Source organism: Dermacentor silvarum, chromosome 7 (genome assembly GCF_013339745.2).
Source record: "Dermacentor silvarum isolate Dsil-2018 chromosome 7, BIME_Dsil_1.4, whole genome shotgun sequence".
Classification (NCBI taxonomy): domain Eukaryota; kingdom Metazoa; phylum Arthropoda; class Arachnida; order Ixodida; family Ixodidae; genus Dermacentor; species Dermacentor silvarum.
In genome coordinates this window covers 44,831,349-44,844,740 of record NC_051160.1, presented here as the reverse complement: position 1 = coordinate 44,844,740, position 13,392 = coordinate 44,831,349, and the positions used below count along the sequence as shown (strand labels likewise).

At 47.8% G+C, this 13,392-nt stretch overlaps 1 protein-coding gene across 1 annotated transcript; it reads left to right on the top strand.

Moving 5' to 3' along the window:
- Positions 1–5,878: 5,878 nt before the first annotated feature.
- On the top strand, positions 5,879–12,987 carry LOC125939644 (beta-alanine transporter-like). Its single transcript, XM_037720694.2, has 4 exons — positions 5,879–6,429; positions 8,800–9,157; positions 10,255–10,560; positions 12,658–12,987. The coding sequence occupies exons 1-4, from the start codon at positions 5,879–5,881 to the stop codon at positions 12,985–12,987; spliced, it is 1,545 nt and encodes a 514-aa protein (XP_037576622.2).
- Positions 12,988–13,392: the final 405 nt, after the last annotated feature.

Genomic DNA, 13,392 nt, shown 5'->3' with positions numbered 1-13,392 from the left:
AGCATTGCCAGAGGCATCGGCTGCAGTCACGGACACCAGGCACGTTCGGCGCGAACGCGGGGAAACGCGATCGGCGTCGGCAGCAGCTCGACGCGTCCCACTACAACTAAGGCCCCTTGATGCAACTTACACATGCCTCACTCCTCCTCTCCACCTCGCATCCGCTATGCGGCGCGATGCTATTTTTATACTCTGCTTTCACTCTCTCTCGGCTATCTCTCCCCCAGCTGGTATGGTGTATGGAGATTTAAAGACGATAGTCTTTCTTGAGCTACCTAAACGCGAAAAACTTTATCTGTGTGTCACTCGATTCAACCGCCCGGCCAAAACCAACCAAGCTACAAGCACTGTTGGCACGGGGTCATACACGTCAACATTGCACAGCGCAAAGGAAACCTCAGGACTATTTGAGGCAAAATATATGTACATAACCGTGATGCGCAGCGTTCATTTAATTCAGAATACACATTGGACTGGTTTTTACGTTAGTAAATGAAAAATCAACGGGTTAGAAATGGTGTCGAAGAGACGCTACGCGTTAAAAACAAGCCGACTGAAGCCGGCTTTAAGACAACAGTAATAAAATGTTACTGTAAAAAGGTCCCAAGAGATGGCGCGAGAGCGGGGCGAACGCGGGAAATTTGAATTGAATTCAGCAAAACCCTCATTGCACCCACAGTGATTGCATCCATCATGGGAGGAGTGAGAGGGGAGGGGAAGAGCGTGAGGGCTGGGAGGAGGGAGAATAGAGGGTGTTACGTATAAGGGGTGGCAGAAGACTATCGTCTTTCGACGTCATTTGCATCGAAGCAAGCAGGTATGCGGCCAATTTTTGTGTTTACGCCACGAAATCTTCCGACCAACGAGAGGTATACAGCTTCGCTGCAAAAAAAAAAAAAAAAAATAAAAAAAAATCTGATCAACATATCTTCAGTACAGCCCTCGTATTATACATAAACGTATAAGGTCCGTATGATTTATTCAAACGACACGTAATATTAGCGGAACACTGGAAACGTGGACGCCATAGATGGGTGGACGCACGGTTAGATAGATAGATAATAGATAGATAGATAGATAGATAGATAGATAGATAGATAGATAGATAGATAGATAGATATACAGACAGACAGACGGACGGACGGACGGTCGGTAGATAGATAGATGCAGGTACACTAAAGAGAAAAATAATTTCAGCTGAGTTGGTAAATTACCTTTGCGCAAGCTGCTCGGGGAATAGTTAGTTTTGTATCGGTAAATATTACCTATCCATTGTATTCTAAAAAAAAAGCCATCTGTTTGAACAACATTTACTGAAACCTGTTACGTCATACTGACGTACTGATAATGGGGTTTCGGCGCGAGAAAAAAAATGAAACCTTACAGCCATTTTATCTTGTATTATTCAACCAATTACCTCTAAATTAACAAAAATGCAGAAAAATACATTTTTAGCATAAACCGATTTCGTTTTGATCGGTATTGTCCCTTCAAAATAGTGGAATTATACGTTACGGTTAAATCAAAGTTAAAACACACACACACGCACACACACACACGCGCGCGCGCGCTTCCGCTATCTTCCAGGTGGCACTATATTCCAGGTGGCACTATACCGGCTTTTGAGTAAGTGTTCCTGTGAGTGGCCCTCCAGGTTTACTTAAATGGACGACCGTAAATTGGTTGGGGACGCGCCTCTCGAACATGCGGCACCGCCTGCGCGAAGCTTATCGACTCACCGGACAGGACTTCCCCGAAACTTGTCGACGTTACGTGTAAAACAAACTTAGATTAGAGCTTAGATTCGAATACATGCGGTATAAGCGTTGTGTTCGGCAGAAGGCGTTTCGAAGAAACGCCTTTTTCGCTGTCTCGTCTCTCAAGGTGCGCGCCGTAGTCCATCTGCGTGAGTGTCCTCACCGGTCAAGATCCTCGTTCGGACACCTCGACCAATTGGGACCCTGCTGCCCTTTGCGATGTAATTGTTTTGCGGTCCCTCAAATCCGATTATGCGCCAAACTGCGCGTGGTCGCCGAGTTTGCCCGCGATCGAACAAACGCCGCAGTGGCCACGACGGTGGAATGAGATGGACGTCGCCGACTTGACAGCAAGGCAAACATTGCCTTTTAAAATGCGAAGGATTTCTCGCGCGCGCGCTCCCCTTGACGTGGACGGCACTTTTGAGTAAGTCTGAAGAACTGCGAGGCGCGAGATGACACGGAAAGAAAAAATAATCAAAACGAACTGTGAAGTACTACTAGACAATGCGACAAGAAAGGAAACAATGAAAATAAGAAAGAAAGAACTAAAGAAAAGAAAGAAGCAAAGAAAGACCAAGGGCGTAGGTGCGAGCGCTGGCTGGCCGGAATAATTCTACATTTAAAGGGCCGCGAAAGTGCGGTTGTGTCGACACTTTCACTTGAGTGTGACGAGGCAGAAAGAGTTGTAGCGTTGACGTAATTATAAGACGGCGAAATCAAATCACCCGGCGCGTAACCTCCCTCCGAGTTGCAAATGCTGGGGAAGTGAGTCGTGTACGCGCCTTGTAAAGCTTTCCAGGCACAGAGGCGATTGAAGAAGCTCTTTTGCACTATTTATTTGTTTCTTTCTTCGTCCGGCTTCACTTATGCATGTAAGTACAATTGGCGGGCGTGTTCTGATCGGATTATTCGTTTTGCACAAACCGAGACCTTGAGTTGCGCGAACGATTGTGCGTTTTTTCAGAGCTTATTATTATTATTATTATTATTATTATTATTATTATTATTATTATTATTATTATTATTATTATTATTATTTCATCGTTCTTGTTTCTTTTGTCATCGCCATAATTGAGCGCTTGAATGATCTCGCTGCTTTCCACTTACAACGTATATGTATGGTCTGAAGCAGCTTGCTCGCAATTAAATGAGATGACATTTAATGACATGAAATGCCAATTAATGACATGACATTTAGGACTTTTAATTATTTTGCTTTAAATATGGATTCTCGACGTCGAATGCCCAGAAGAAATATAGCTGACAGGGGCCTCAGAGCGCCCCAAGTAATTTGCTATAGTTACGAACCAGCACTGTCTTTAATAATCGTTGTTGCTTGAAGCACTTTCATAAAATTATATATTTTCATCTTGTGCATGGCGCATCATAGCCTTAGTTGCTTTTGCGCCATAAAACCTTACATAACTAACTAACTACGAGCCACTTTCAGTTCGGTTTTCCCCAGGAGGTGCACGCACGGCTGTCGTGACGTCATGACGCAGAAGGCGCGTCACGCCACTACGGCGTGCCTCATAATCGGAGCGTGGTTCGTGCTGGCACGTAAAATGCCGAAATTGTAAACCGTAGCTGTTGAGCCTTTTCGCGGAGCAGTTTGTTCTCGAGAAACGAGATGGCGCTTTCGGCTGGGCGCCGCTAGAGTTACTGTATATGCTCCCTACGGGGCTTTGGTAGCATATACAGTAACTCTAGGTGCCGCTTATGCTGGCCTGGTCACGCAGCGTGGCGCCATCTCTCGAGGGAGGCGGCGCAAAACCCGCGCCGCGGAACTCACGGACCGCTGGCGTTGGAAAGAGCACAGGCAACCGAACGACAAACGTCAAAAAGATGACAACCAAGTGTATGGTGCAGTGTATCTGCCTTTTGAACGTCGCTGTTGGAAGTGACAAATTAAACTTCAGCATACTAGAAAGTTACAGCTTGAGTGATATCATGAACACACATTGGGAAGAAATCGGAAGAGAGAGAGAGATATTGAACTTTTTTAGAACCAGCAGTTTAGTCGGAAGCAATATTTTATTTTGTAATTTGGTTGGGCTGTAACTAGCGTATGCAATGTGGTCCTGTACAAGGGGTTGGGGCTGGAGACCACATTTTCTTAAGTTTTGCCTGGTTGCCCGGATGATCTCGTTTTGCGCTCGCAGCCCGGATGTTCTCGTTCCGTTCTCGCCCCATTCTCCTCTTGAGTGCCCGGATAACGGCTGTGGATTTTGGCTCAAGGTCTCTTGAATGTCACCGACAGCGGGAGCTAAAAGTATTACATGCTTAAAAAAGGTACATTAAGTATTGCAAAAATCCCAATAAAAGTTTCAAGTTCAATACTTTTGGTTAGCAGAACAATACTACTACTTCACATATGTAATATTACTAAATAGTTATGCAAAGAATAGCGTATAAACGACATGTAAAGTTACGGGAGTTACACAGACAATAGCGTTCAAGTGACCATAGTTGCGGTTTGAGATGCGTGACTATATACGGCGCAAAAAGAAACACAGAGCATTACAGCGAACATTCATGATTTTCAAGATTTCCGTATACTTGGGCTACGCATTCTTTACTTATTGGGGCACATGCCACTGACTATATATGTGCTCAACATTGGCCAATCCGCAGAATAGATGTTCCACTATAGCTATGACTCAAGTAATCCTTATATGTATTTACGTATGTGTCGCCCACCTCTGTGCCAAACAACTCACATCAACATTAATTCTTTACTCGACAAGCATCCTACACTGCCTTAGGCGTCGTAACATAGGGTGTGTTCCAATCATGGTCAGCCTCAGAGGCGGTCTACGTTGACAGCTAACCCCGTGGATGTATGATAAGCACACAAGCCCCGTGTGCGCTACCTTTGAGGTGAAGTGGAAGCGGGCATCGTTACGCCGTCTGGCGAGTGGTCAGACCCTTACTTGCTCGGCCGCGCAACGACTCGAGTGTCCGCTGTTTACGTAAGTATGTTTCTCTATGGCCAGCGTTTCACGCCCACGGTCATAACGAGGACAAGACTCCTCGTTGGAGCGCTATTTACAGCTGCAGCCCACCTTGGTCAATTCAAATCTCGTGACCTTGCTTGGATTCGTGGTCGCGGGTAATCATACATCCACTACAGTAAGGCCGTGAACGAGCAGCCCGAACAGCGGAAGAACCAGAAGAAATTACGAACCGAACAAATTGCTTTGGTAGGATGTTCTGGCGGGCTAGTTGGTTCATAGCTTTTAGACGTTTATGCAAATTGCATAAACCAATAAGATGGCGCCCCTACCAAGCAAAGCAATTTGCTTGGTAGGGGCGCCATCTCTGCTGCCATTTCTATCACATGTACGTTTAATCATTATTTTATTTTCGTTATCTTTTCTCTTCGGATTTCCTTTTCTTGCTTTTATTTCAAAATTTTTTCATTTACAACTACTGATTTCATTTGCCGTAGTGGGGCGAATTCCCCTCGTGGAAGGAATCGTAATGAGGAAATTTTGGAGATTCCGCTTCGCAATATTGGCCTGAGCTTATGTAGTACCGTTGCACTTTCACTTTCAGCATTGGGGCTAAGCTACAGCCATCGAAACCTTTGCCGCGCTGTCTATGGTTACCTCCGCGAAACAAAATTATTGCCTTGTTCAAGATTTCCTATTTTAATCGTTCCCGACCATATTTGTACAATTTACTTCATAAAATTATCAAATTCAAACACTAAACGACAAATTGCACAAAACTGAACTGAATATCTCCTTTGTTTTCACTCAATTATTTATATTACTTTTCCTAAATTGTTTCATCTTTCTATAAACCTGCCTACTGTATTGCGCATTACTTTATATTATTCGATTTAAGATCCGTCTTTATTTTTCTTTTATTCATCTTCGTTTATCTTTTTTTTTTCTTACCGTAATACCGCCCGATTCTCGGCCTATCCCCTCCATGGAGTTCGTGCCATTTTTTCAAGGAAATCATCATCACAAACGAGGGCATGCCCAGCGCGCGCCAAGAAGAAGCTCTTCGACTTCGCCGTTCGGACGCAGCTGCGCATCGCTCCTTCGAAAACCTTGTCGGGACATCGCCTTCTTTCCCCCAACACCCCGCGCTCATCTCGCTTCATCATGGCGAGGGCCGAAGACGAACACGACACTGTCGAGCACGCCGTCTCGTCCCATCCGACGCCACCTACCTCGTCTCCGCGATCGCCGTCCGAAGACCTGGACGAGGCGTCCAAGCTGTCCAAGGGCGACGACGAGCACCGTCATCAGCTCGTCGTCCCGTTCGTCCTCCAGACGGCGTCCACGTCGACGTCGTCGCTCCTGCGGTCCCCACTGGACGGCCAGCCGGAGACGCCCAAGGTGTCCGTCGGCGAAGAGGAGGCCGCGAAGCGACCTTCGCTCCTGCCGACGTCGACCTTCCTGTCCCCGCTGTCGGCGGGTCTGCAGGAGGCTGGTCAGACCACGACGACCGCCGTAGCTGTCACGACGACCGCGACCACGGCGGCGGCCAGCACGACCGTCGGCCCCTCGTCGCCGCTCGACCACGTCCTCATCATCGGCCACGGCCGATTCCAGAGGATCGTGCTGGCCTGCACCACGCTGGCCTTCTTCACGGCCATCGTGCACGCGCTCGCCTCCACCAACCTGGCGAAACCCGTGGACCACTGGTGCAGGTATTTGTTCTTTTTTTTATTCTAAACAAATTCGAAAGCTAAGGACAAACTATATAGTTGGTATCACATAACGTGATGTGTAGCGCTAATTGGACACGCGACACGCCTGGGAAGGACACACGAAGACGTCTTTCTTGTCGTCTCGCGCGGCCCGTGTGCGCTACCCATTACGTTATGCGGTACAAGCCAGCCCATCAATCTGTCATTTTGCATCGATGGGCTTTGCTAACTGTCATTCTACCGATCCGAGCATTGTAATCTCGCTTGCAGCTTATCACTGTGTGCCGTTTCAGTTCGCCACAATCCTAGAAGCGTCCGAAATGGACTGCTCCCGTGTAATGAGTTAGTAGTTTGGCGGTTCTGTATCTTCGTTTGGTGACGGAAGAAGGGCGTGCAAAGTTTTGACGTAGCGCCATGTCTTCGGCTTCTCTGTCGTCTTGCATGTGTTTCAGCTAAACAAGGGCGACGACGGATGTTTTAAGGTGAAGCTTTGATTGCCTCGGCGTGTCGTCGTTGTGTGTCCCCCATATAGGTAAAGCCGGCCGATCCAGAAGACAGTGTAATAGTAAAATGGGCTGATCCTGGAGGCAGTGCAATAAAATGCATGGGTGGGCCGTCCCCTATAATTTTGTCGCCTTACAGTTGCTCAGGCGTAACATGTGCACCTGGCGTCTTTGTCTGTTTCTCTGTAGAACTCTTGAGAGAGGCAGTGCCCTGCGAAATTCGCTGTCGAAAACATTAGACTTTCCACGTTTACCTCCAAACAGGCTCGACGTGCGGAAGGACTGAACCACTCATAAGAGTTCGAAAAAGTGTGGTAGCCGCTTCTGCATGGTTAAGCACGTCGAGAATGGGCTGGGCCAGGAGACACAAGCCTACTAGAGAAATCCGGACTTTGACCTTAGTTTCTATGGGTGTGATCAATGTTATAAAGGCGGTTAGCCTTCTTTGGCCCTTTCCGCCGTTTTCGTGGTCGACGGCCGGAAGAGGGCCCCCGAGCAGAAAAACCCATGACCAGATGGGCGTCAAAGGCTGTTTGGTCGGAGAGGCGATGATGTGATGCTGGATGCTCGTGGACTTATTGGGTCAGCAAAGCGGTGGACCAGCGTGCTGCTACGATGACTAAGGGAGAAAAGCAACAGAAGTTGGAAAAAGGGTAGAAGGGGGTTCGGCGTCAATGGGAGGCCGCCATGACCGCCTGCGAACGGGAAGAAACACTGCCTTAACGGACTTCCACAGGTATTTAAGCGCATTTAAAAAGCTATTCGCTTATCTTCACAATCATACTCGATGATTTCTGCATAAGACAGCGGTCTGAGCGGAGCGCAGCGTCCACGCTATGCTAAAAATGTATATTTTCTTTCCTCCCTTGTCCTGCAGTTGACATAAAATGGGGTGTGGATGATGAACGTTCCGGCTCACCTGTGCAGATTCGCTTTGCGTTAGAGAGCGGTGCATTTGTCACTTCGATGCCAGGTTGTATGTCACCGACTGTTAGACTTACCCGAGCAACCTTTCAAAAAAAAAGCTTATCTGAACTAAAATAGGGCCAAAATGGTCCTAACACGCGGAAGCACTTCGAAGTATGTGGTGTAGCTCTGACGTACTCCGCCGTGGTCGGTGCGTGAATATCCAAAATGAAATGGCTGTCTTTCGTTTTTGAAAGCCATCCTTGAAATAATAAAAGAGAAAGTATACCTGAACGGGCGGCTGCGTTAGATGGTACCGATACTGAGTCAAGGCCAAACTGCTTCGTGGTTGCCTGTCTACACAGTGCCGGCTTTTCCTTCTCAGCACGCGCGTGCCCATTCGAGTTGCTTACGTAAAATCTTCATCCCGAGTATAGGGTCAAAGGCATGTGGAACTGAATGAAAGTGGTTTAAGCGCGTTATTTCGGGCAACCTTTAGTGAAAATTGATATAAAATTGATCCAGACTATTGTGCCGTCACAGGAGACTAAGATCACGCGTAAAGTGTTTCTCCAATACCACCAGTTGGTATGAAAATCCAGGACGCAGCATGAACATGCGAACCTGCTACGCGATGTTACATCTTCATCTCTGTGTGTATGCAACCCAAAAAGTATTGTTTTTCTTTTTTTTATCGGAAGACAGTTACTTTTTTCACTTTCATTGAGCTGCTGCCTTCAGGCAATAACGACGATATTATAAATAGTTTTTCACGTTCGTAACATATCAGTCGGCAATAAGAACCGACTTAATTAGAAGCAATTACATCTCTGAACAGTCGGCTGGTCTGAGAAGTAACGGCAAGTTTGAGTATACAGTCGATAGTAAGTCAGTTTATGTAGTGGCAGCTGCAGCAGTAAGGAATACACATCAACTAGGCCTAACAGAACCACCCCCGCAGCCCCCCGGCCGAGTACGCCTTCGTGTCCGAGGACGCGTGGAGGAACGTCAGCATCCCGGTCCATCGAGACGGTTCCGTGACGCGCAGAAGCCAGTGTCACCGGTACGAGCCTCCGTTCGAGCATCCTGCCGGCAACCCCGACGTCGTCGCCCCTCCGGAAAACCGCAGCGTGGTACCCTGCGACGCCGGCTGGCACTACGAGACCGGCGCCAGTTCGGACAACCGGTCGCACCACGGCGCCTTCGGCTTCAAGCACGACCACTCCATCGTGGTCGAGTGGGACCTGGTGTGCGACCGGGGCTGGATTGTGTCCGCGCTCACGGCTGCCTACATGGCCGGCGGTGTGGTTGGCGCTCCGGTGCGTTGCTTTCGACCGAAGCGCTTGTTCGTGCAGCAAAAGTATGGCCTCCTGTATTTTAACGCGAGAGCGTTAAAGGCAACAAGTCGCAGAAAATCCGGAGGTCAATTAGGAGGTCGCGCGGCGGCGGTGGTAGAGTTCATAGAGTGGCGGTACTTTTAAATTTTCAAGGGACTTTAGTCCATTTTAGTGTTCCTGCGTATGCTATTAATGTACCCACAGGGAGCAAATGCCCGCCATTTTGTTCCAAAGCTGTGCGGTAAAGGCACTCGATCCTCACGGGCGAAGAAGCCAAACTTGGCCCGGTAGCAGAAGCCATAGACGCTGTTTATTTTTTTATCATGTTATTCATGTCATGTCATGCACTAATTTAGGTCGCATACTTACTGGTCAGCGTGAGAACAACTGAGGACACAGAGGTAGAGGGACACGCGACGAGCAGACACAGGTAGGTGTCCCTCTAGCTCTGTGACCTCAGTTCTCGCGCTGACCAATAAGTATGCATCCATTCCAACTCGTCCACCTTTCTACCTTACTGTAGTTTAGGTCATGTGGTCGGGCATGAGTCAGTCATTCATGTTCATGTCATCCACGATGTCATGTCATGACACGTAATGCGTCACGTCATGCATGCCATGTCATTTATATCATGACATTACATATGCCAATCATAACACTCATTTCATGTCATGCATGTTACGGTAACGGTGGATTACGATGTGCTGATGGCAGGGAAGGAAATGAAAAGTCAGCGTCGCGTCCGTGAAGTTGGCTTCTCCGCAGTGCGGCTGAGCGTTTGACGTCATTTTAGACCCCGTGATGGCGCTCTGCAAGTAGCAGCATTTATTGGTGAAAAAAAAATGAAATATTGATAAGACCGGATCCGCTACAGGCATTGGTAGCTGCATGAGGTAGATACAGAAGTTTTAAGGAAGAGAGAAAAGATTAAGGAGATGCAGGCAAACTGCTAGACTGGTAAGCATGTATAAGTATACCTGATTAGCCCAGGTAGGTATATAGGTGACAGTTTGTCACCACCCCGTTTCAAAGTGGGCGCCGATAAATCACCGTAAACATCGCGGCCCGTTTTATCGCAGGTGGCGGGCATAGCGGCCGACCGCATCGGTCGTCGGCCCGTGCTCTGCATCTGGCTCCTGCTGCTCCTCTGCTCCGGCACCATGCTCGTGTTCGCCCGCAACGTGGCCGTGTTTGCTGCGCTCCGGTTCCTGCTGTCGGCGGGCGCCTCGGGGGTGCTGGTGGCGTCCCACGTGTTGCTCTTCGAGGTGACCGACACGGAGCACCGCGCCCCGTACTGCGCCTGCGCCGTTGCGGGGGCCACGATCGCTGCGACCGTGTACACCGAGATAGTGTACGTCTACGTCCGCAACTGGCACGCTGCGCAGGTATGACTTGCTCGCCGAATTTGACCCCACCGACTCAATGATTGACTAATCATTGAATGACCTGACTGATTTGGTCCTCACTCATTCAATGGCTCACTTGACTGGTTGCATGATCTATCACCGAATGAATCATGTATTCGTTCACTGACTTGACTAATTTATCACTGATTGAATCATTCATTTACCGACTGATTGGTCGATCGACTGATTTGTTCGTTATTGATTGACGTGACTGACTGATTCACCCTTTAACTGACTGACCTGACTGGTGATTCATTCTTTCATCACGAACATGATGATTCACGGGGTGACTGACTTAAGTGAGTGATTCATTCATTCATCCTTTCATTTATTACTAAATAGCTTTGATATTGATGAAGCAGCGCACTTGAAGTAGACACGTTCACGTACACATGAAAAAGGCCATGGATACACATTAGCCAGATGACTAATTTTATTCATTATTTGGCTGGCTTGTTCATTCATTTGTTGATGGGTCGTTGATGGACTGATTTATTCATACATTGTAGTGCGCTAGAGTGAAAATGATGTCAGCCATTTATCTGGGTTTGAAGGAATTACCAATGCAAATATACACACTGAATAAAAATAGAACGCCAGAATACCCTTTCAAAAGATTAGTAGCCCATGGGTTGCCCTCCGCACGACCCTAATCGGGGTCGCAGTTGTTGCTTTTGCATTGTTGCGTTGGTTGTTGCTTGTTGCGTTTCGCGGTTGGTGGCGGGCGTGCGTCCAGACGTAGTCGTTACTCGAGTACAATCTCGTTAAGCAGTGTCTAACGACAAGCAACCATCGGCGGCTCCCCACATGGGTGACGTTTCGGACAGGGTGCACGGGAATGATACCCTCCGGCGCCTCCCCTCAAACCACTGCACCACGGTATCAGTTAAAAAGCCCCTTATGAGGCATTTTACACTGTCTGTCCTGCTTTCCTTAGTGTGAGCACGCTGTGAAATGACCCGATGGAAATGTTTGGTTGTACACTGGAAGTTCTAAAGCGCCGTATGTTGTAGCGCAACATTTTGTAAAGTGGTTTCGTACTAGCGTAGGTAAAAGAAAAATGAAGCGTCGCCAAGCGATGAGAAGGCGAACTACCCTCTCTGTTGCATCGCCTCTCTCTCCTTCCCTCGAACCACCGTCCGCAAGGGACATATTCCTCCCCCGTATTCTCCCATAGCGGGGCCGGGTTTCCCCGATATGGGAGAATACGGAGGCGATTTCGCGCGCTTTTCGTTTCAGGGGAATCTCAGTGTTCTCTTTGCTGCCGGTGGGTGTATATGACATTTTTTTTGTCTTTTTTTGTTTTTTCGCTGGTGAGAGGACTGGCTGGTTCAAGAACGAGCGGGCTCGGGCTTTCGTCTCAACTGTAAGCTGTTTTCGTAAAACACAGCCGGCGTCAAAAGTTTAGGAACAACGGAACGCGAGAAAAATATTTCCGCGGTCTGGGCACGCCACCTGGCATTTAGATTTCCGTACTGTACTAATACACATAAACACTGTGTTGCCCGGGCTCAACAGTGGTCGAACAAGGAATCTCGCTGGAGCCAACGTTTACTCAAGGTAAACGATGGCTCCGGCGACATTCTTTGTTAGACCAATATGTTGATCACTTCAAACCTCCATCTTGCCTTCAACAGTGTTGTACGGCTTTACTGACTACGGTCACAAACTGTTTGGAAAGTTAACGTTTTCTCCAAACCAGCGGCCTCTAAACTTTTGAGGTCGCCTCTCTCTACCCTTGAACATGGAACACTAACTTTGCATTTCCGGACTAATTACAGCTCAATTTTGACATGAAGGCCTCGGCAGCAGTGTTTACCAACACAGGCCTACCTATTACGCGTCAAACAATGCAATGATTTCTTTCTTATGAGTAGTATATGGTATGTTCAAGTTATGTTAGATTGAAGACTGACTTGGTGCAGAAGCAACACTTTTTTGAGCACGGTAAGAAAACGTTCGCAATATTGCAGTGTGCCCAGACGTGTTGCGGTGTTGCTTGCAATGCCCAGACCTTTTGAGTGGCCCTTCCAGAAAGGACACAACCTACCTACGTGTGATGCCTTCGTCTCGCAGGTGGCCTACATTGTGCCCACGTGCGGCCTCATCGTCACGGTGTACCTGATGGAGGAGTCTCCCTGCTGGCTACTCGCCGTCTCCGAGATGCGCTACGCCGAGAGCGTGCTCGTGTGGGCGGCCGGCGTCAACAAAATCGAGCCCCGCCTGTTCAAGCGCCGCCTCTCGTTGCTCAGGGTCGAGTTGAACAAGCAGCATGAACAGCTGGTGATGCAGCAAGAACCGGAAGGAGCCATCGTCTCGGACCACGGTGATTCAATTGGTTTTCCTTCCGCGGGTATAGACTCTGCGTACTATAGACAGGATAGACATTGTCATTTCCGAACGTAGACCGGTGACTTTCAGAACGACCCTTCACCTCGGCTGAGAGTCGCAAGACTCACGTGATATGACAAGAAGAGATGCAGCTACTGAATGACATTTTATTTAAAGAGAAATAGTATACCCTTGTATAGTATACCAATAGTATAATCCGCTAACTCTGCCGAACTTTTTGTAAGGTATGCGATTTTTTTGGCTCGTACGTAAGATGATTTTACGAATACTGCGTAACATTTTACGAAAAACTGCTTGCGAAAAAATTTCGCCCGTCGGTCTTCGAAAATTTATATATATATATATATATATATATATATATATATATTTAATCTTCTGACGGCGAAAGGACACCAGAGGGATACATGCTTCGAGCGAGTTTGCTCATACAATTTCCCACAGCAGGCAAAAATCGTCAAC